Here is a 24,088-nt window from a genome sequence, read left to right as displayed (position 1 = left end):
TGAGACCTCTTACGTCTGTAACATCTTTGTTGCCACTCGCACATGTGCAGTAGCTAGTTAAGGATCATAATGAGCTAGCTAGCGGTTTCCATAGACAATAAAAGAAAGGCTGTTTCTACAACTTCAGTCAGTACAAGGCAGGATTAGTAGAGAGACTTCTTCTAAACGAGGGCGCACTTCCAACTTTGCGTGGAATACCTGCAGAACAGGGACATGGAAGTAGTTCTTTTGTGAACTAGTGTGTGTTGTAGCCGTGTTTTTGCCATTGAGAACGAGGTAGCATGCTCGCCACCTCGTCTCGGCTACCGACATAGAAAGCCCTGCCGATTTTGACCAGCTCACCGTGAGACTGAAGGCAGGATATATTCAGAAACCCATATCTCACTCAAAACAGCATGGATGGTTTCTTTTTCCCCCAAGTTTGTATGTGTGTGGAAGCACTAGAGACAAAATAACACCCCAAATCCCAGAATAAGTGATTTTTTTTTTCATAATATGGGCACTTTAAAATGATTACTTATTGACTTTTGGAAAGGTGTTGCATTTATTTTTGAATTTTTTACTTTTTTTTTTTTTTTTTAAATTCAGAACAAGACAAAATCAGAGTTTTCTTGCTAAACGTAATGCACAAAATAAATTAAGAATTCACTGTACCCAACGGCGAAACAAATGGAACAAATTACACAGTTCAAAAGTGTAATTTGAAACAAATCCACGGTGAGCTTTCACCTCGCTTTACTAGTTAAGGAGCGTAAGCTCGACAGGGCCCAGCCAATGGTGCTTTTTCAACAGGCGTCGAGTAAAGCATGATCCGCACAGAAAAGCGAAGCTAAAAATGAGCACTGCACAACATATCCAGGTCTTTTTTTTAATGACAGAGGGCTCACCGAAGCATAGGGCAAAATGAGTCAGTCAGTGGCATGACTGTGTGAGATGCAACACATCAGAAAATGTATCCACCGTCACACAAAAACAGCGTAGATTGGCAAGCATTTCAATTCTAATATCCCACTTCTTTCCCCCCTGAACCATACCTTGCTGAAAATCTAAATGATCCATTCTGTTTCTATCCCTGTATAAGTGAGGATTATTCTATACAGCAACCTATTTCAGAGGATGAGTTGACCTAAAACTTCAGTCCAAACTTCTTTGAATAGAAATGTGTAAAATCGGGGCGATGTGAATAACACCCCCTTTCTCATCTAAACAGCGCTACTACAGCCTGTAGTAGAACCGAGTGAACCGTCTGCAACACCAACAGCTGGGAGCCAACGCCAAGCAAACAATTCCTCTTAAACTGTAAATCATTCTCACATTCTTGAGAAGTTTGCACTTAACTTGGGAGAAAATATTCTCATTGAGCATGCCGACTACCACATCAGGCGCTCTTGGATTTGATAAACACCCCGTTATAATGCAGAGAAATCTCCCAGACAAACAAAAACAAAACAAAAAAAACACGCGTGCCAGAGCAAAAATACCTCCGCAGCGATATTGGTGGTGAACCCTGCCTGTGTGGCCGCGAGTCACCGAGCGAGCGCCTGTTACTGAATGAGGCCCCGCTTGTTCATCGTGGCCAAAGGTAATCCCCCGTCCGCTGGCTGCCCGGGCGACACGCTGGACTATAAATACACTCAGCCTTCATTTGTGCAGAGAGTGAGAGTGAGAGTGAGTGAGAGCGGGAGAGATAGGCCCCAGTCCCGACTGCAGCGTCATCAACCGCTGTCTGTCTGGGCACAAGCAAAAAAAAAAAAAAAAAAAAAAAGGCTGCGGGTAAAGACGGGTGGGGGCATGAGGGGGGGAGGAGTGGTTTAACTGCAGCTGCTAATGTCTGCACTTCCCCTTATTTATTTTATTTATTTTTTTAAATACACGCATGATGAGAAAAACATCAATCCTTCCCCAATGCGAGTGGCACGCAACTTCCAACCAGCAGAAACCACGGGGCTTTTCATCGTTTTACTACAGCAACCATTTAGGGCAGAAGTGCCAAAATAATTTCATTTGAATGGACAAAATGTATCTGGGTGTGGAAGGCCACAGGCCAAGAAATAAATGTGGATGTTGAAGAATACCGTAATTCTTGTCATTCGCCGTAGATAAAAACGCACGCATTTCATTTAACGGGGAAGTTCACCAGCACAGTCCTGTGCCATCAAGTCATTTTTGGCTGCACAAAATGTACATTTCCTAGTCATTACGGTTAGGATTTTACAGCACTTTCAAAATAAGGGGAATAAGCATGAGCATGTCAAATGCCATAACGGGCCAAAAAAAAAAGGGAGCATGGGCCAAACTTGGCATGCGGACCCCAAATTGGGCAGCCTCGTTTCAGGGAAACCTGCACGGTCACTGCCAATACTGGAGGCATGTTTTCCCTCCAAAATGATACAACAAGTGCAAAGGGTGGGGAACTGAGGAACGTTGCGAAGTGATGAATAGACATACGTGTGCAAACAGCCGCTGTCATTAGTGTTGTGTTATTTACGGTCATCTGGATCACACCAGTGCAGAGCCTCCTTGGCTGCGATTACCCTCAGCTGCCCAGATGCCCTCAGTGTGTCGGTGTGTGGGAGTCCATTGCCCCCTGCTGGACGTGGACGCAGCCATGCAAACACACACACACACACACACACAGTGCCAATTTCTGGACAGAAATGTTTGCTGGGATTTAATGGAGCCGGCTGTCCGACACAGACTGAGGCGGGTTTGCTTCAAGTCAATAATCGCAGGGCCATTTACTGAAGGCGGAGCCAATTGAGAAACCACTGTAAAAGTTGGATCAGTTACAGAACAGACTACAGGTTTCCTAAAAGCAGACTTAAAGTCACACTAGAGCATAGGAGGACGCAAGCAAGTAGACATGGTGGACAAGTCAGGGCTGCACGATATGAGGATAATATGCGATAACTTCGAATATCACGATGGCGATATTTCTTGCGACAAATAAACAGATGTTAAAGTGCCCTCAGTTCTGCATTTCTGCTGCTTTGAGCATTCTGCTAAAAGACAAAAAAAAAAAAAAGAAATTGCTTGCCGAATTTAAAAAATAAATAAAAAAAGGAAAACATTTCCAACAAAAATATTTTTTGGAACAAATTTTACATTCGCACCACTTAAAACAACCTTAACCCCTGTGTTGACTTAGGGTCAGAATGACCAGTTTTAAATTTTTGTTTTCTATCATAAAATATGGGACTTAGATATAAGCGCTGAAAATGTAAAGAACATTTTTACAATTTAAAAAACTTTGGAAAAAGCAAAAACGGCGTCAAAAACGGCGAAAAAAAAGGATCCTTTCCCAAGGTCGACAATTTAAGTTTTCTACTGATATTTTCTTTCAACAAACAAAAACAATCTCAGTGTCTATTGTTGCAAGTTGATATCGTGATGACATGAAAAAGAAAAGAAAAAAAATGATTTTGTGCATGTAATCTCTTTATGTAACAATCTCCTAAAACGTCAATGCATGTATGCTAATGTAAAGGAAGCAAAGCAATACCAAATCCAATTCAACCCTTGTAAACACTGCAAGCACTTCCATTTCAGTTATCAGCCGTGTTAATCTCGATGCCACTGTACTGTAGCTCAGTGGTGAGCAGCATTTCCTGAGTTCAAACTAGGCTTTTTGCAGTGGAAGACACACCGGTGCACTTTCCTCCAGAACGCCACCGACACAGGTGATGCATGTCAGGGACAAGAGGTTTTCCTTCTACCAAGTTGGACTTGGTGGGATTGCTTTCCAGTGTTAAAGTGCCCATACTCTGGGATTTGGGGTGTTATTTTGGGTCTCTGGTGCTTCCACACGCATACAAACTTGGGAGAAAAAAAAAAACCCATCCGTGCTGTTTTGAGCGAGATACGGCTTTGTGAATGTATCCTGCGTTCAGTCTCCGGGTGAGCTGGTCAAAACCGGCAGGGCCGTCTACGTCACTAGCCGAAACGAAGGGGGCTAAATGTTTAGCCCCCTCATTCTCAATGGCAAAACGCGGCTACAACACGCACTAGTTGACTATAATCCACAAAAGAACTACTTCCATGTCCCTGTTCTGCAGGTATTCCACGCAAAGTTGGAAGGGCGCCCTCGTTTAGAAGAAGTCTCCCGGCTAATCCTGCCTTGCAACTGACCGAAGTTGTAGAAACAAACAGGTAGCTGATGTGACCCTTACCTAGCTACTGTTCATGTGCGACTCCCAACAAAAGATGGGATGGAAGTTGAGAGGTCTCACTCTGTAGCTAAAAACAGAGAGCTCAACACACAGGGTGAAAAGAGGAGACTGCAGCAATGCGCAGTACAATAAAAATATGGCGTTTTCTGAAAATTAAACCATGTAAACCTATTCTGGTACAACCTCTAAATACAATTATGAACCTGAAAATGAGCATAATATGGGCGCTTTAAAAGTAAGCCACCTGCTTGGAAATGTACTTGAATGTATATTCCAGCTTGGACTACCCCCTTTTACATCATGCAATTGTGAAAAAAAAAGCTCAAGTTGTTTCTTCTTTTCTCCAAGAATACCAATCCTGTTCCTCAGTGCTCGTTTGAAATGGCCGCCGCTTGCCTCGTCCGTATGACTGTGTGGTCAAGATGACGTTAAGCGCGTGATCCCGCCCATCTGCAGCTGCTGATTTCCCCATTTCCCCGTATTGGGTCATTCATCGTGAACAGGTGCTTCTGTCAGCTCTGAGGCTCAATAAAACCACCGGGGGTTAGTGCTGGACGATGTATCACATTATCTCAATTAATTAGATGGTTTTGTTTTTTCCCGCATCATGTGTGGAATGTCTACATCCTGGAAAATTGTTAGGACAACGTGCACAAAAGATTATTTCCAGTCAAAAATGATCGTGGATTATAGCTACCTACATTAGTTCTCTTATGTCTCTTAGGTCCTTGTAAATTATAGTGTGTGGTCTAGTCCTACTCTATCTGTAAAGTGTCCTGAGATAATTCCTGTTATGATTTGACACTATAAATAAAACTGAATTAGGTCACGAGTAAAGCTGTAAATGGCGACGTGAATAGTTACACCACAGTGTTTCCGCTATATACATATACTAGCGGTGGCCTGCAGCTATGTAAAAGACATACTGATAAAAGGATAAACGCCTGACATCCGGCGCATGTCCCTCTTCTTCCGCTAACTGTTTTTTCTGCTAGGCTACCGTTGCTGCCTGACTGATTGCAATTGGTTTATAGAAATACAAACAAGCCAAAGCTTTTTCTTTTTCTTTTTTTGCCCCATCCCAGAATAGATGAGCGACGATACCATGTTGCTAACGCTAGCTAGCCAGTAGTCTTCAGATATCTGCTGTAACTGATTATTAAACCGGGATCTAGTTAGTTGAGTTTTTTTTTTTTTTTTTAAATAGGCATAATGATTACAGCCCTGCAGGTGGTGCAGGTATTATATTCCCAATTGTCCTAAAACAGGTTATTTCATGTTTTAATTTTCCTGCATTTTGCATCTAAACAAATGATTAAATTGTGATTTGTGGCCTACATCACACAGTGGACCCGCACTTAACTGTCCACAAACCACCCTGAAGCCCAGTGCACAAATGTCGCGTCTCCTCTGCAGCTGCATCATTTGTGCATATTTACATGAGCCTTACTACAATGGTTTAGTTTGTCAGTGATTAGTGACTACAGGTTCTTCAAAATATTGATAAACAACATTAGGGACAGTGAACCTAACGAGGGATTTTTTGTTGTTGTTGCATAGTGTATAAAATCTCATACACACACTTTGTCTTACAGGGAAAATGTTAGCAGGCATGCTCTGATCAGACACTTTTTCCTATTATTTGGGATGGACTAATCACACAGAACAAACTCCAGTTATGTGTGAAATGCACTTAGCAAATAAAGCAATTCTACTTCTACTGAAGAGCTGTAGCCTACATTACACCCAGGGCAACCTATTGGAAGCATATCAGCTATGTAATGAAATGGTAAAGCCAGATTCTAGGTGCACCGTCGAGTACAAGGCCGAGCTGTCCATCTGCTAGTTAGCAAGGAAACTGAGAAGAAGAAGATTAGGCTATCAGTGGTGGCCAACACTGCTGGAGGGCAGGTCAAATTACAGACCGGCCAAAAAGACAAAGTGAGTCACTCAAAGAGCCCTCAGATATCCGAGATAGCAAGTTTGCTCTGGCGCTCTTACCGTTATAAAAAAAAAAGTCTCTTATTATGCTGGATGGAAAGGCCGTCATCTGAGCATCGCTAAAGGCTGAGCTGCGGCTCGGATGAGGAATATAAACGCGACTAATGCAAGCCAGATCAAAAGGCCACTTCATCCAGATGTTTCCAGATGAGCGGGAGAGTGTGCCGACATACACAGGAAGCAGAGGAGGACCAACAAGAATGATGGTACTCACAATAATCTCATAAGCAGGTGTGAAAAATCAACAGCCGCCATGCTGAAAGAGGTAGTGAAATGTGTCTGTAGAAACAGTGACATGGCAGGTTGTCTTTTAATTAATTAAAAATGACAAAAAGCAGGTGTGAATTGGCTTAAGTATGATCTGTAAATAAAGACATTACCTCCGCAGTTTGGCACTAATCAGCTTCAAGTACTTCTTTAGTACAAAAATAGATGAGTAGACACATTAATAGATACGGTGGGAAAATTTGAATCGTTTCCAAAGCCTGCAACACATTTTCAGTGATTGCCCGATCCAAACTTTGTATCTCTATACAACCTAAGTAGGCTAAATGTAAGAGATGCCTTTGTATCAGACATGCTCCTGGTGGGTTCTCTGAGCACTGGAACTGCGGTTTCTCTACAGTCTCAATTAACTTTAAGAGTTTCTCCATCTTTGGTTCAGAAACCCACGTGGCATTGTGTGCGATATGCGAACAGGGTCACAGGAGATCTTTTAAGATTGATATAATTATATGTTCGTAGGTTTAAATAAATATAATCCACTCGCAGCTGGCTGCCAATAGAGGGAAAAGTAGTAACTAAAACACTGTCTAATTGCTGTGGGTCATGAGAATTGTGGGACCTTAAAGTGGAGTCAAGAAATACATGGGGCAACTAGTCTGGCGTCAGCAGGGGACTGAGATCAAAAAAAAAAAGTGAAACGTTCAAAATGAGTAAACCTGTGAATCTGATTGCACCTGCTGCTCTACACTACAACCAGTTAAGGTTAACAGATGAAAGTGTGGTATAATAGTTTTGCTGTAGAGGAAGCAGCGTGTTCATCTCTGAAAAAGACAGATTACTTGGCAGTGGTTAATTCAGCAGAAAGAAAAAAAAAAAAAAAAAGATGCTTTCTTTTTCTAGAATCACTGAGGACAGTAAAAACGGTCCTTGGCAGCAGAGCTAAACGCCAAACTTATTCATATTACAGCACTGGTTTAAAAGGTGAAACCTGATCTGTACTTTAATATTGCAACACAACACTGATTAATCTAAATACCTTCAATAGACCACTGCTACACGGGCTCAAATCAAGGCTCGCTTATTCCTCACAATGAATGTCATACGACATGAAACGCTATCACAGAGCAACGCTCTCACCTATTGAAATAGTTGAACAAGGCCGAAAAAAACAAGTTTCTTCTTCTTATACATTTGCAAACATGTGTTTGAACCACATCGAGACAATAGATGATCCGAACATTTGGAGCCAACGGAGAATTAAGTCCGCGGTTACTCGATGTCAGTGCCTCCTGGGCCTGATTTCCTCCCAGCGGGGATGCAGTGGAGAGGGCAAACAAAGGTTGAGCCAGGGTATCTGTCACCTGACTTGGCTTCTGTGTTCAGTGTGCTGCAGTTTGGAGAACACACACACAAAAAAAAAAAAAATGGTCTAAAGACTGTAGGACTCCGTTGCCCCATGAGGGTTGAGCGCTTAGCGCAAACCGCAATCATATGACACTACTAATGGGAGAGGAAAACCATGGAGATGTGAAATGGCATTGACTGAGAATCATCCAAATCAGCGCAGCAACAGGAAAACTGGAAGCAGCCGCTGGCAACCCTAACCCTATCCACTGAAACTGAGTTCAGAGTACACAGATGTAGAACATAAAATGTATGTCAAGGAAGGTTAGGGTTACAGAAAGTCTGCTGATCCCGGACCGCTTTGACCTACCCACAGGATCAGCTAACTTTCCTCTATGTTGAATTTGTAGTGGCGGCCCACCATGGCAAAATTTCTGCTACCACGGTATCAGAAATAGGGCTGTACAGACCTGCCCCCACTGCTAAAAAAAAAAAAATCCGAAAGGAAACAATGAAACTTTCTGCCGCTATACAGGTTAGACCCAGCGCTGCCGCTGCCCACCAGCCCGCTGTGACCCCTGGGGCGCTGGCTGAATTCGCCACAGCTGCCGCCCATTCTCCTCCCGGCTAGAATAGTCTCCCAGCAGTGAGACTATGTGAGGCTGAGGGACCGCGGGTTGCGCTAGCTAGCTAATTCTTGTCTCATTTGTAGTCCGATGAAACAGTAAATTCATCAAATTCCGTGTCCCATGTCGCCATCTTCAAATCTACTGTAGCGCTCCTATTTAGCGGGGGCCCGTGTCAACTCGGTTTCCAAGGGAACGCAGCAGTCGAGGCTTTCGACCCCCACCCGCAGTGCAGCACAAGTAGACTTTATATTTCACAATTAGTTTTCGGGTCATATCGTTTACATATTTCCGACCGCACTTGAAGGCAGCTTAATTTAAGATGGAGGGACTTGTGCTTTGTTGTCCAGGAAACAGTCAGCTGTTATCTCCTGGGCAGTTGTGTTTTGTTTTTTTGGCATTTTAAAAACTTTCTTTCGGCAGCGATAGAGACGGGGATGTTTACTGCACTGGACGGTCACACCGCCTCAAAAACGGACAGACATGTCTTATCGCCGGTTACGTGACTGCCCACCGCATGGTGACGTCAGAATGCCTGTCTCCAAAAGTGGAATCTGTCTTAGCTTCACGCGGCTGCATTTATTTATTTTTTTTTCCCCTGCGCCATTGGTAGGACTGATGTCCAAGGAGCGCTTCGACAAGTCGAAAACGAGCTGGAAAAATTGTTTCTGGCACGCGCCGCTCACTTATTACCGAGTGACATTCAGATATCAAATAGACGGTAGCAGGAGCTGGCACGGATCTTACAGTGCTGCTTATTACTCTGCTCTGAGTGGGAGGTGCTGACCAGAGAGAGAGAGAGAGAGAGAGAGAGAGAGAGAGAGAGAGAGAGAGAGAGAGAGAGAGACACACACACACACACTCCAGTTCATTCAGACAGGGAAACTTGGTCAACAGACAGACTGGCCTGTATCAGAAAAGTCAAAAGTTTGATCCCTGCAGCAATGGAGTATTCTTAAGTCCTACCTGCTAACTCATTTTAATTAAGGGTGGCACGACTGATCTGGCCAAGACAGGCAGCAGTACAACCACACACACATGCAAACACAAAAACACTTAAAAACATTAAAAAAACAACTGAAAAACCGCAAATCCCTCAAAGTCAACCACAATCCTAAACACATCAGGCAAACCATCTACAGCCAGATGTGGCTGCCTCCGAGTCAATCGCCATCCTTTTAAAAGCGACCAATGAGAGCAGCTCATTAAGTTTCATGCATTTCTGTAACTTGTTCCAGGTAGAGGGAGCAGCAAACCTAAACGCCTTTTCCCCCAAGCTCAGTTCTAACCTTTGGAACAGACAAAAGGAAAAGATCCTGGGAACGAAGATCGTAAGTCCCGATACCATTTACACTGATATAGGTCAGAAGGTAGGATGGAAGTAGACCTAAAATAGCCTTGGATATGAAGATATGCCAGCGGTGAAGTCTCCGTGTTGATAGACAAGGCCACCCAACACGTTCATACAGTATCAGAAGTGTGGAGGGTTTCAGAGCATGAAGACTTTAAGAAGAGGTTGTACAAAGTACATTTTGTAACTTAATCACATGTTATTATATTACACCTAGTCTAGATCCACGACATTCCACTTCCGGGATTGTTCAGGTGCCGCCGGATGTCACTGTTTTCGGCCAGATGTCCTTCACCTTCCCCTTTCTTTGTTGTAATTCTAAACTCTGGTGAGGACTATGGTTAGCTGCTCCTCAGATCTCTGCAGGGTAAATCCAGACAGCTAGCTAGACTATCTGTCCAATCGGAGTTTTCTGTTGCACGACTAAAACAACTTCTAAATGTACACACGTTCCACCAAAACAAGTTCCTTCCCGAGGCTATTTTGCAGAAGCACCGCGGCTCCGTCCGGTGCTTTGCGCCCCCCAAGACGATTGTTGGTTTAAAGAAATGCCAATAAACCAGAGCACGTTTTTCTCCCATCCCGGAATACTGTCTGGACTAGCCAGACCTTCCTCCGCAGCACTGTAGAGGAAGGTCTGGCAATGCGAGACTATATTACACCCATCCTAAATGTCATTGTTTATAAGGGAATACAAAATGTATCACTTTAATAAGAATTTGTATTTTTCTTATGTGTTCTATTTATTTCATTTGTACCGTTGAAAAAAAAAGTATTGCACGGTTTATGTATTTCTCCTAAAGCCATTTAACTCTGTATGTTCAAATTCAGAAATACACATTTTAACATTTTTGTATTTCATGCATTTTCCTTGATAATCAAGCAACTAGACTCACATTATCGCAATCTCAGTATTGTAAATCACAATATGACCTTTTCTCCAAATCGTGCAGCCCTAATTTCATTCACTTGGGTTAAATTAAAAAGAAACGCATCAGGAATCGTCACTGGAGTCGTCAACTAGAAGTCGGGCTTGTTAAAAGGCCAGATACCAAAAACTGAGCCACATTACAATCTTTTTAAAATGTTACCCGATACTGCTTTCAACATCATCACCTACAAAACACACATCTATAGATGAGTTCAATTGTACAAAAAAAGGCATGAAAATTGCACACAGAGCTGAAAAATGCCCAGATACAGACTGTCAGTCGACTGGATAATCAAGATTGACACACGATATTAGCAAACATCCACCCAGCTTACGCCTCCTTGAGCGAGACGCTGAATTTGAACCAGCTCCACTGGGCACGTACCCACCTTGTAACCGCCTATGAACTCTGACCTCCCTGGATTACGTCCAAATGAAAGCTTCCCCCCACAGTGATCACATTATTAGCCTGCTTATGCATAGACAAACTGGACGTGAAAAAAATTTCTCAACCATGCTTTGTCAGCCAAAAAAAAAAAAAAAAGAAGCAGCATGAGGGGTGGTGAGGCAGGTCTCTTTATCAGCCTTAAAGTTGAGGCAAGACAAGTCCAGCTGCCTGCTGCCTCTGACATGCACTACGCTGAACTGCCTTAGATAAACTCCACCAAGTAGCTCCAGCGGCTGTCGCGACACGAGGGTGATATTCGGCATGTCCGTTGACTCAGCTGTCATGCCTCCCTTGCTCATCCACCATCAAAAATTATCTGTACAGGTAATAATTACAGTGACTTGTAGCTGTTCTGAGGAACAAAGGTGAAAATGTTCTGGGGGGGGACAATTGATTCTTTAAAAAAAAAAAAAAAGTTATGTTAATGGTTCCAAATCATTTTCTGCTCCGTCTTGTCATCTGCAGAACAAGATATTTATATACCACTTTCTGACATAACATAACAGGCACGTTAGCTGGCCCAAACTGTGTCCTACTATAAAGTTTTATAGAGGCTCAACAGAGCACATCAGCAGTTGACTTTCTGTGAAAGGTACTTCAGGTACACTCAAAACTAAGCCCGTTAGACAAAGACAAAAAGATCTCTGAATGTTAAGTGTTTGACTGAGCCACTGAAGACAAGTTCACACAAAAATCTGGTCACGGCAACTCAACAACCTGTGCTCTATAGCTACTTCTTCCACTCCAAGAACAGACCTTAAACAACCGTCTGGTATTCCGTCGTTTAAACATGTGGCGGGTAAATAGCGGGCTCTGGCCATTACGGTTCTCCGAAAGACCTCCACCAACTTTAGCGGCACTTCACGCCTGCATGTGCCCGAGTTGTTTTGCCCCGGCACCCAACGCTGATGTTTATCTGTGAACTTTTGAGGAGCAACAAGTCTCATTGGATGTGTACAGTTGGTAATCAAATTAGCTGCCACACTCCCAGCAGCTTGCAAATAGCCAACTTCAGTAAAAAAAAAAAATGCACAGATAATTGACTGCTACTTCTGATGCCAACCAGTGACCTGCAGTTGCCTGTAACATATCCATGACAGGCTACAAGGGTTTCTCTGCTACAGAGGTGTAATCCCCTGCAGGCAGGTGCTAGTGATGGAAACAATCCTTGCATGAGGTAAGGGGGTGGGTGGGGGGGAAAGAGAAGACGAAAAGGAGTACAGCTGTTAAGAGCTGCATTTCCACCAGACTCCCATCACTGGCAGCTGACTGTGTTCAGACTTGGAGGCTAAAATGTTAGACACGTTAGACAGCACCCAGAGCTGCTCAATCATTAGTGCTTGTATCAAACCCAAACGCCCTGTGGCTACACCATTTTCAGAAAGGAATAATGTCATTAGTGTATGGTTTAGGGTAATTACAGACACAATGCACCTTAAGAGTGTTCTCCAAAACTATGTTCCAGACTTCACAAAATGCAGAAGAGACATTTGGACAACATATTCTCTTTTCTTTTCAATTATAAAAAGACCAGTGTTCTTTTCTTGTGTGGAAGAAGCGAGTGAGTACATATATACTATGTTGTGACAAATGTACACAATACAGCCCTTGCTCTGCATGCCAAAATATTGTACTAGCGCTGCTTCCTAGTAGAGGGGAGTGGAGAGGCTAGATCCTGCTGACTGCATCTTCACATTTGTAAACACTTCCCACATGCTACCTGAGAGAGCCACGCTACTTACCGAAGGTAGTACTGTTTTAAAGCAAATGCAGCGTTGGAACAACTCCTTGGAAAGTTAAACTCGTCTCCAAGTTCAATCCATTGGTTTTTGTCAGAGACCTGAGAGGAGGAAATGAGTTCGTTAGGAGATAAAAAAAAAGCACTTGCAACAAACAAAAAGAGCGGTTACACTGCTACCATCTGGTCTGCTACAGCCTCCCCACACACACACACACACACACACACACCAATGAGGACATATCACAATCATTAATCAATAACTTTCTCAAACTGCTGAAAATATTTTTTTAAATACTGAGAAATATTAAAATTACCCAGCAGTACATTTAGTATTTTAGCATTTATCTAGCCATTAAAGTGTTGGTTATCCGAACATATTTACATTTGACACAGCAGTAAGTACAAGTGCCTGACTCCCTTTAGGATAGTATCGTTAATGTTGAGGCTAGTTAGCACTGTAGCTAACAAGCTAACTTGACTTTTCGATTTTTGGCGTTAAAAGCTAACGGGGCTAAACTCCGACGAACTGTCTCCACCAAACGCAAATGATTCAGCTTGCGGCGACCCGTTTGATTGTGGAGTATGTTTTGGTGCCGTTTAGTGTATTCACTGTACATGGGCCTGTGAGGCCTACATTTTGTGATCAGCCATGAAGCCGAAGAAAGATGGCTATGGCGAGAAAGAGAAATGAAGCTTCCCCTGGGTGAAAACTACCGGTAAAAGCCCGGGCGAAACGCCGTGTCCTAAGCGGTGCTTCCCGAGGCCGGGCTCCGTACCGATAATCGATGTTAAACGTGCCCGCTAATTTTGAGTCGCTCCAACTGCACTCTGACTCCGAGCTGTTAGACTCTCAATTCAAACCACACAACAACACAAGCCACCACATTGCATAGAGATACATGGCAAACTAGCACAAGGCCAACACCGACCAACTAACGTTTTTGTAGAGGGTTACACTTCCCGGGGTACCCACACGGAGTTGTAGAGTGGTCCACCGAGGAGTCCACAGACAGCAGAGTGTGGAGAAATCCACTTTTAGTTCCCACTCACCTTAGCAAATCCACCTAAAGAGACGACTCTGATATAGAGAGCATTCAGGTCCAGCTCTTTCCCACCCACGATAGGAATCTTCCTGAAAGGCGATCTAAGGGGATAACACAAGAAATAAATGCATATATGTTTAAATAACAGTTTTGGTTAACTCACAGTCACATGCAATCCACATTTAAAGTTATATTTCTTGTGAATAAAGACGCCCCAATCTCACCCTCTGCTTTGGTGAAATTGCCGCAGCTCGTCCAGGAAAGCCTGTCCTTTCCTTCGCTGATCTAGTAGATTTTTCCCCGTCGAATTTGCCATTGTTTTTGCATGCAAAAACGGTTAAACCCCACTTCAGTCGCTTCTTAAGACACCAAGGATCCCATACTCCGCCGGCGCTCAGTCATTCGCGAAGCTGAGTGTTTAAAAAGTTAAAGAAATAGCTGATAGCAAGAAGAGCGGCAGCTCGCTAATAAAGACTGATGCACACAGAAAGCAAGCCCGTTTCAACCCCGGACTAAGTTCCAACGAACAGTCAGAAATACAAACGATTTACCGGCAGATTAGAAACGCCATGGCAGAATGTGTAGAATTAATGCTTTTGGTCGCGGTTGTATTCGTTTGGAGTGGTTTGACAGTGTGTTACGGACGCAGCTCCGAGGCTATCGCACACACTGTAGAGCGGCAGAGGATCAGTTCTCAGACAAAAAGATGTATGTGAAGGCCGCGGAGCCCAGCCTGCCATGCGTGCAGCGCCCTCTGCGGCCACAGGCGGCAGTGCACCGTCCAGGCAGAGCGGGTGCTGGAACAATAGAGACTGTTTTCTTTTTTAGGGACCGTCTGACAACTCGTTTCTCTGTTAGGAAAACGGGTCAGAAGGTACTTGGAAATGTCCCGTGGGGGGAGGGGATAGCACTAATTAACATAGATTCCTTGTTATCCCAACCAGCCGTGTAATAGAGGGCAACCCTACATTTTAACGGCAAAATACTATTTTTCCAACCTGACATTGTATATTTATAACTGGCTTCAAAATGAATATCTCACCTCAATGATATTAGTTAAATGAAGAAATTGTATTTTCATTAGGAAAGAAAAAAACTACAGTCAACCTGTAACAATTTCATACAAGTACCACAGCAATATTTCAAAATACCATGCAGCCACTTAAATCCAACACTGCAGGAAATAATGTAGTCTATTAACATGAGTTTTTTTCACCTCTACAACAAAATAAGGTGTAGGGATACAAATTCCATTTCGTAAGAAATACTTCCTTACTACATTTAAAAGGGAAAAAACTAATATTTCTATGAATTACATGCATCATTATTGTTTACTGGTGCTTTTTATGAAGGCTCATTTACTCACTTTTTACCACTATCCTGACATGTTTTAACATTCATGTACATCTATTTTCTGAAAATATTTTTTACTTACATATTTATGTGTGTCATACTTTCTCCAAAATGTATTTTTTTGTTTGTTTCTAAAATCAATTTAACATCTTTTGTGTCTCATGTCATATTGAACAGTAATACAGTCCAACTGGGGTAGGACCTCTTAATTGAAAACATGACACATTGATTGATGTTATATGATCAGCATTATATTTAGAGCTGGATTTGGGTTAGTTTGACATAAAGTGCCGCTTATTTTGCAGTCTTGTTGATTTTGAGAATTCTGGGCAATTAATAGGGTGTATTATTATGTCAATTTAAAAATGTATACTTCCATTACACATTGTGACCACTAAAACATCTATTTATAGCGGTGTTAGTTGTCCATTTTTTTTGGTGCTTCACATATGGTCACTACATTTTTTTTTCCATGGTGCAATTTGTTGCTGGAAACTTGTTAACGTTTCTGTCAAGCTGCCCCTATCCCTTGCTGACCACTTCAAAACGACTTTTATCTCACAGGATGGTTGGAAATTACTCCTGATCCCTTCTCCCTGTGAATGCCAAGTGAATATCTTCTTGATGGGGTTACATTCAACCATTACACGTACCCCTTTGCTCAATGAAAAACCTGTCACAAAATGGCGGAGACGTACGTTAGCAGACCCCATTTTGAGGAATTGACACTAGACAGCGGAAAAGTGCGTGTCCTTGCGTGTGGTTTTCAAAAAAGTGATATTTTTTGCAAACAAACTGCGGCACACCCGAGTTCACCTCACGTCTGTTTGGACTCCCGTCAACCGAATTCTGGGCTAACGAGTCGATCGTGCGCTAGCTTGTTAGCTTAGCAAGCGCTAGCTAACTTAGCAAAATTACCACGAACCTGTCCTGAGCAGTTTGTAGTAATCCAATTATCCACTACCATATTACGTTAAAAAAGAACGTATCTACTATTTTGTGTTGTTATTAATAACGTTACCACTCTATTGAGTAGCTACGTTTTTGTTATAGGTGTGCTAGCTAGCGCTAGCTAGCTAGGTGAATCGTTTGGGCGCTAGCTGTACATTAGCGTGTCAGATTCCAGTCCCTTATTAACACTGCTAATATTGCTAAGCAGGTTACCTCCGGATGCCAGCAGCTCACCTAGCTAGAAGCTCCTAGAGCAAACATAAGTTTGCCGTTGTTATCGTTTAGCTACATGTAGGTTAAACGCTGAGCAGTTTTCACCACATGATAGCCAAACTAATATAACGTTAGGTTGTTATAATCGTTTAAGGCACGCGGGCGTTGTAGCTAACGGTGTGGTTAGCCGTAGTATATGTGCGTAGCTTCGCTTTGCATTTCTAGTTATTTGATAGCTTTTCAGTTTTTAACAGTCCATGCTATTAATAATGCTGGGACCTATTGAAAAGTCAGTAAAACGAATTAATGGTCTCCATGCTACTTCTGTATCGGTGTAGCTACTGTATACAGTGCATGGGTTGGAAAATGGCGTGCTAAAGGTGAAACCCAATTTTGTATTTGCGGATTCCCAAATACTACAACAATATATTGTCAAACCGAGAGCGTTTATTAATAATTTGGAGTTATTTCACTTGTTTGTTTTATCATAATTTAGTGAAAGACATGGCTTCTCATTTAACTTCCTCTCTGGCTACTTGTGATTTGCAAATCATACCTCTACACTGACGTTACATTATTCTAACTAGGACTTTATTGCATTAGTGGTTAAATAGAATACATTTATTGAATTAATGTTGATTAAGTAACAAAGATAAAGACTGCTGTATCGTATTCTATGCTAGAAAATGGCCTACTTATTCTGATGCATAGCAGGCATGAGGTACACTTGGGGATTATCAAATTATTTGAGCTGCTATTCAGTTTTGCATCAAATTTGTGGTGGTCTTGATAAAGATTGATATGTAAATATTTCAAGTATTCAGTGTAGTAATGATACTATATAGCAAGCAGAAATGAGCAATGAAATATCTGCAGTGATGCACTTTGTAGATTAATTACATTTGTACTGTCGTGCATTATTTACCTTTTGGCATCCTAGATTACCTAACAAAACATTGAATGTAATTCCAGCTAGTAAATTCAAATTTATTGACATATTGTAAGGATGTTCTGGGTGGATCAAAATATCAAAAGGACAGTCCTTGACTAAAGAAATTCTTTAAATCTTGTGTTTACCCTAATATCAATTTGATGAAATTATGTTGCCTACAGCAAAACCTTTGTTCTATAAACGTGTACAACACAATGAAGATAGTGTACATCAGGCATGATATTGCAGTTACGTCATAGGGCATAAGCTGTAAAATGTTGTGAGCGATACAATTCCCATATGAGATTTCAAGTGTTTTCAAATGCCTTAATTCATGGCAGTCTGACCAGTCATACGGACTGTGGACATGCTTAAATAGATCCAAACAAGGCCCTTAAAATCAATAATATAGGGAATTGGAAATTAAAAGGATTATTAACTGACTTTAAGCAAATTACCATTATGTAAGTATCAGATATGTTTTCATAGACATTATTCAGTCAGAATCAGAAAAGGATTTATTGCTAAGTTAGTAACACTTACAAGCCATTTGCCTTGGTGGTTGGTGCATACATAAACAAACAAACACTGAACATTAATATGAAACAAACAATAAATACAGAAACAAATATATACACAATGCACTTTTCCTTAAAAGATCATATATGTTAAAGCATTTCAGTCATCAAACTACATTATGAACTAATGACATAAAGGTCCACATTAAGGCAAATGTAAGCTTAAAATCTGTAAACAAAAAGCAGCTAGAACGTTGACATCTTTGCAGCGATCCATTTAAACTGCATTTAAAAAGTGATGAGTGGTGTGCAGTGACTGTGGTTGTGCACTTGCAAGCTGCACGGTCAGTTATGCCATCACACAGAGGTCTTCATCTGATGTGACAGCCAGGCCTCTCGTGGCATATGGCGCAAATGGGGCCAGTAAAGCTCAAGCCGCCTCCAAACACCCAGACAAAAGATCCCAGTTTGCATGTAACGTCCTTACACCTCCGTGCACCCCTGCAGCTTCCTCATCTGAGGTTTATGTCTCTGAGAGTAGAGTAATGGCCGACGTGGAGTCATTTGGTGGAAAATGGCTCCATCTTCTGGCAGCCATTGCACCGTGTCTAAATGATGGGATGGATTCACCTCATTGCATTAGGAACATATTGTACTTGGAAGGGATCAGTTGAAAGATTTTGAACTGGATACAGTCACAGTTGGAGCTAGATGCATGCTGGGAGATTAGGGGAGGGAGCAGTGGGTGGTAGTGAGGGATCCTAATAATAGAGCAGGAACTTATGCAGTAAAGTTCACTTGATAATGTCATTTTAAAAGTTGTTTGTCGATTGGAACTTTTTTTTTGTATTTTTAAATCAGTATAATATTTGCCTAAGATTGTTGTGGATTGGATACTAATGAAGAAACAATGAAGAAAATACATTTTGTTGCACATCAAATCTATTTAATGTTTATTTTTATAGGAACGAGTACAGACCATTAACCAATGGACCAATGCCACATATCACAGCATTTGTAAGCTAGTTTGCAATGCCCGTCCTTTATACAAAAAAAAGCACTAAACACAAACGATGCAATAAAATCACGACTCATGACCGTGTATTTTGCTCTCTAGCAGTGCAGAGCGCAAAAATGATGTTGCCTCTTCATAAACATTATAGGAGCTGAATAATTAAAATCGCATTGGCAACCAACCACTTGGAAAAAGTTTTGCGATTTGAATTGTTGCTATTGTTGCTAGGTTTCAATAAGACACAAATGTTAACAATAAATGCCACCAAATAATGACAATATGCATTATATTCCTTATCCCAAATTGATAGATTATAGTAAAAAATTCCCATAGCACACAGATGTCTTTTGTAAAATAACACAATAGAACACATTTTAAAATTGACCTAAACAGTCATACATTTACTCAACAAGGCAGTTTTAAAAACCATTAAAGGACCCATGGCATGAAAATTTCACTTTATGAGGTTTTTTAACATTAATATGAGTTCCTCCAGCCTGCCTATGGTCCCCAATTGGCTTGAAATGGTGATAGGTGTAAACCGAGCCCTGGGTATCCTGCTCTGCCTTTGAGAAAATGAAAGCTCAGATGAGCTGTTCTGGAATCTTGTTATGAGGTCATAAGGAGCAAGGTTACCTCCCCTTTCTCTGCTTTGCCTGCCCAGAGAATTTGGCCCACCCATGAAGAGAGAGACATCATGGCTTTCAAACGAGAAAAGTGGCAGTTGGTCAAGGCCACACCCCCACCCTCCACCTTGCCCCCCCCTCTCTCCTCCTCAATAGCTTCAGACAAAGAAATGGCACATCCTAAGGAAAGCTCATTGTGGGACTGGCTCTAGTGGCTGTAATTCTGCACCAAGGCTGAATTTCGGGAAAGAGACTTCAGATACAGTATTAGGGGACCACTAGGTCTATATAAAAGCATCCAAAGAGCACCATGTCATCGGACCTTTAAGAACTTGTGAGATGTTGTTTGCTATTAGGGGGTCATAGGCCTACAGTCTTTTGTTCTTCATTGCTTATTGTCCGGCAAAGTCGTAACCGGATTTTAACTGCAACTAATATTACCAATCCAGTGTATGCAAGTCACTGTGATCCAATGGTTCCTGTTACAGCACACCACTAAGTTAATCATGTTCACTGTAAAATGGAATCAACTTTAAAGATGCCAAGACAAGACTAACGTTATTACACAGAGTAATTAGTGCACAGAGTCCGTTATTGCATCAAGCATGTGGCTACGTACTTACACACATACCTTTGAGACATTCTACCCTTAAAAAAAACTAAAATGTGGCCTGTTAGCCCAGTTGGTAGAGCGGGTGCACATATGCAGAGGTTAATTCCTCGACATAGAAGTTCCAGGGTTCGAATCCGACCTGTGATGGTTTTCTTGCATGTCTTCCCCCCTCTCCCCTTTCGCATCTCAGCTTATATATCAAATAAAGGCAGAAATGCCCCCCCCCCTGCCAAAAAAACCCTGAACCAAAACTATTGTAAAAAAACTAAATATATAAAAAGTAAAACTAAACCTTTCTAAAAAAAACTTAAACTAGAACTTAACTAGAATGAAATACTATAAAACTTATAACTAAACTAATTATACCCTTGCTTCCAATAAATAAATAAATCATTGAACCAGGATCAATAAAAAGTACTAAAAAAAGAGACTTTAAAAGGTAATCAGTTGTGATTGCAAACAGTATGTTGGTAAGGTAAAGCCAAGGGTTAATGAGAAATGACACATGTAAGATTGTTTAGCTGTAAGTGTATGGATGTACCAAAATCCTTTTTTAATAAAGTGCTCCTGCCCTTTAGCCATCATTTATTATTGTTATTTAAAAAAAAAAAAAGTGTCAAAATGTCTTCTGTCTTCTGTGTGTGTTTGTCCATTTCCACTAGGTGGCAGTTGTGTTTAAAGGTGGGGAGCTCATCATCACATCAGAGCAGAGCTGTTGCAGCTCATGAAATATGGCACTCTTTTACTGATTGCCTACTTTTAATGTAATTATTGACTCTCTCTTTTTTTTTTTTTAAACCACACTGGCCTGTTACACTATCCCCTTCCATTTTTTTTTCTCATATAGGCCTATGATCCAGCCCTTAAACACATCATAAATGCTCTTATATCCAAGACACTTGTTGTATGGTAGCATGGCATGGGAACTGGCAGTTACCCAGGGATTTGGCCATTTGTGTAATTTCAGTGTTTTTAAAAAGTCTTTCACTGGACATTCAGTTTAGACAATTCCCAGATGGCGCTGTTAAAAAACTTGGACCATCGTTGTTTACAAAGATCACTAAATGGAAGCTGTATAAAATGTGCTTGCATTTGTTGTATATAAGATTAAGACAAGAATGTAATGTGCTCTTATCTGACCTTAGGAAGCCTATTAACAACAGGCAAAGGGACTACAGATGAAAACTAGGGTTGAATTTACATTATTCTTTTCCTAAAGAATGTCATTTAATGTACACTGTCCCTTTTTGAAAAATTAAGAATTAAGAAGCGATGTTGCTACATTTCCAACAGAACTTTTTCACAACCTGCTGTCCTAATTGTCCACTACTACGAGTGACGGACTGGGATCAAAAAACAGGCCTGGCATTTGCAACACACCCGGCCCTATTTTTTGTCAATAACCTAGCTCGGAAATTAGTAACTCTGCCTTCCGAGTGTATCTTTCCACGAACTTTGCCGCAGTACAATTTTGAATATTTGTTGCTGCATGCATAAAATAGAAAAGACATATTATCAGTAGTGGCCCATAGGGGTCCATAGGGTGGGAGCGGCCCTTCTGGCTTTTGCCCAAATTGCAGATGGCCAGTCCGTTACTGACTACTACAAAGTATGTAGGCCTACTTATCTTTGTGTTACGGAAATTATGTTAAAGAAATGAACGTACTGTGCTTTTAGAGTTTGTGCCACTGGAAATGACACAAGACATGCACCAAAAATGCAAATTAGCTGCGACTTTTCATTCCACTGCACCCAAATGAGTTTTTATGTAATGGTGCTACAGTTTGTCATTTTTCCAGTGTAAAGTACACGATTAAGTAGATTTATGATGTGGAAGTGGGACAGAGTGTCAAGAGTAAACACAGCTGTAGCTAATAACATGAACTCATCACTAATGTTCAATCAGCTGCAGCTGTGTTTTCCATACTTACATTCATGACACAAAAGCCACAAAGCCCAAATACTTCCGTTTGTATTGTTGTATTGTTGTATTGTTCAGCATGCACTGCAGATTATTGACTCGACAGACCCCTGTGCCTGAAATCCAGAAGGATCTTTTCCACAGTCTTTTTGACTTGTTTTACACAGGAAATACACAGGTGCAACTGTTGACATTAACAGTTGTTCCAATCAAGGGCACTATTGCAGGGGCCTGGAATTGGGGTGTTCGGTGTTTTAAGCCCCTAACGTTGTCTTCCAGGCAGCGCTGCTGGAAGGCACTGAGATTAGGAAATGGTTATGGTTAAGGTTAAGGTTGGGGTTAGGTGCCTTGAAGTGGACGGTCGCAGCGCTGCCTTGAAGTCGACGTTGGGGGCTTAAAGGCCCTGACGCACCAACCCGATAATCGGCCCGGACAGTCTGGCGAGGTTGGTGACTCGAGTCTGTTCGGTGTGTTCCGTGCCGTCGTCAGTCTGAGGAGCCGTCGGCCTTCATTTTGGCCGACCTGACTTGCTGGGTCGGTGGGCGGGCAGTCGGACTCAATGACCAATCTAATTGGTGGAGCGCTAACCCGGAAATGACGAGCGGGATGAGTGACGAGCGCCAAAAATCTTTTAAACTGACCTTTGTCGGTCTGAAATGAAGACAGATTCAGCAACTGCACGGCCTATTTCTCGCTTAAAACGTTTTCAGAAACACGTTTCGGTGAACTATTTTCGAAAAATACGAGATCGTATTTCAAACGAGCCGCCATTACTATCGGCTGGAGAAGCCAGACCCGTGTGACGCGTTGTCATTTACGGTTTTCATTTTTTTTCGCTTCGGTGTGTTCCCAGGCACTATTTTGGACCTCGGGGAGCCGACTGATCAGTCCGACTGCCTTTTCCGGTTGGTGTGTCAGGGGCTTTAAACACTATTGAGCTGGAATTGGCGCACCTAACTGGAACGCAGTCATCATTAATGCACCTGTGAAATGTCCAAATATGTGCCATAACATTTTTTTGGACTGTGTCATGATTGAAACCCATATAGATATTGATATATATAAAACTTTCTCAGTGTCTGGTAACTCCTTCTTGTTTTACAGGAAGTATCTTAGTTTCAGGACATTTTGACTTGTCGTAGTATAAGCACAGGTGTAGATAATGAAATGAATGGTGGCTGAATTGCATTTAGCTGCTCCAGTTTCAGGCTCCCTGTATGCGATATTTTTCCCCCACTATGGCCACGCCAAGACCCGCCCTTCAATAGCATTCACACACTACTATTGGCCAGGCGTCCATGCTTACATGTACAGGTCCTATCCCCTGACCAATCCCCTAACCCTAACCTTAACCACTCGAGGTGAAATGCCTAACCCCAACCTATCGAGCTGCTTCGTAGGGCAGGTCTTGGTGTGGCCATAGTGGGATTCGTAATTTTGCTCCCTGTATTGTGCATGCTGACTCACTGTCACCCCGTCAGGGCGCACTGGGACACATGAACAGACCATAGCCATTGTTAATGTAATTAGTAACACCTGTGCTTTTCCTACTATGACAAGCCAAAACACCTGCTGTAAAAAGGCCTATAAAAGAGCTGTGTGTGTGTGTGTGTGTGTGTGTGTGTGTGTGTGTGTGTGTGTGTGTGTGTGTGTGTGTGTGTGTGTGTGTGTGTGTGTGTGTCCAGAACTGCACTGCACAGACTATATTACCCTTTATTCATTAACCCTTGTGTTGTCTTCCTGTCGTCCATGAAAAAAAACACTTTAGTTGTCCCTATCTCAACGTTTTTGTTGCTTTTTTTTCGAATATATATATATATATATATATATATATATATATTTGTTTAACGTTTTTGTGGGGGTTTCAATGTTTTGGTCGCTTTTTTCAAAATTGTGATCGCTTTTTCAGATGTTTCTGTCGCTTTTTCTGACATTTGAGGCTCTTTTTTCAACATCTCATATTTCTAATATAAAAAAAGCTGTGAAAACATAAGGACAACAGAAGGGTTAACCCCTCGTATCGTCTTCCCGTTAACCATGCACTTGTTGTCCTTCGGTTTGGTTTGCC

The 24,088-nt window shown here is 41.8% G+C and overlaps 1 protein-coding gene across 1 annotated transcript in view; it reads right to left on the bottom strand.

Moving 5' to 3' along the window:
• Nucleotides 1–14,635, bottom strand: part of arid2 (AT rich interactive domain 2 (ARID, RFX-like)) — a 51,861-nt gene extending 37,226 nt beyond the window's left edge. Inside the window, exons 1-3 of the mRNA XM_039791778.1 lie at nt 14,104–14,635; nt 13,887–13,980; nt 12,838–12,935 (exon numbers count right to left, since the gene is read on the bottom strand). Of these exons, the coding sequence (XP_039647712.1) occupies nt 12,838–12,935; nt 13,887–13,980; nt 14,104–14,195 (284 nt within the window). The 5' untranslated portion in view covers nt 14,196–14,635. The remainder of the gene's footprint in view (nt 1–12,837; nt 12,936–13,886; nt 13,981–14,103) is intronic.
• Between the last annotated feature and the right edge of the window lie 9,453 nt (nt 14,636–24,088).

This window comes from Perca fluviatilis, chromosome 23 (genome assembly GCF_010015445.1).
Source record: "Perca fluviatilis chromosome 23, GENO_Pfluv_1.0, whole genome shotgun sequence".
In the NCBI taxonomy this organism is placed as follows: Eukaryota; Metazoa; Chordata; class Actinopteri; order Perciformes; family Percidae; genus Perca; species Perca fluviatilis.
The sequence above is the reverse complement of the archived record's forward strand: the minus strand, read 5'-3'. Positions and strand labels throughout refer to the sequence as shown.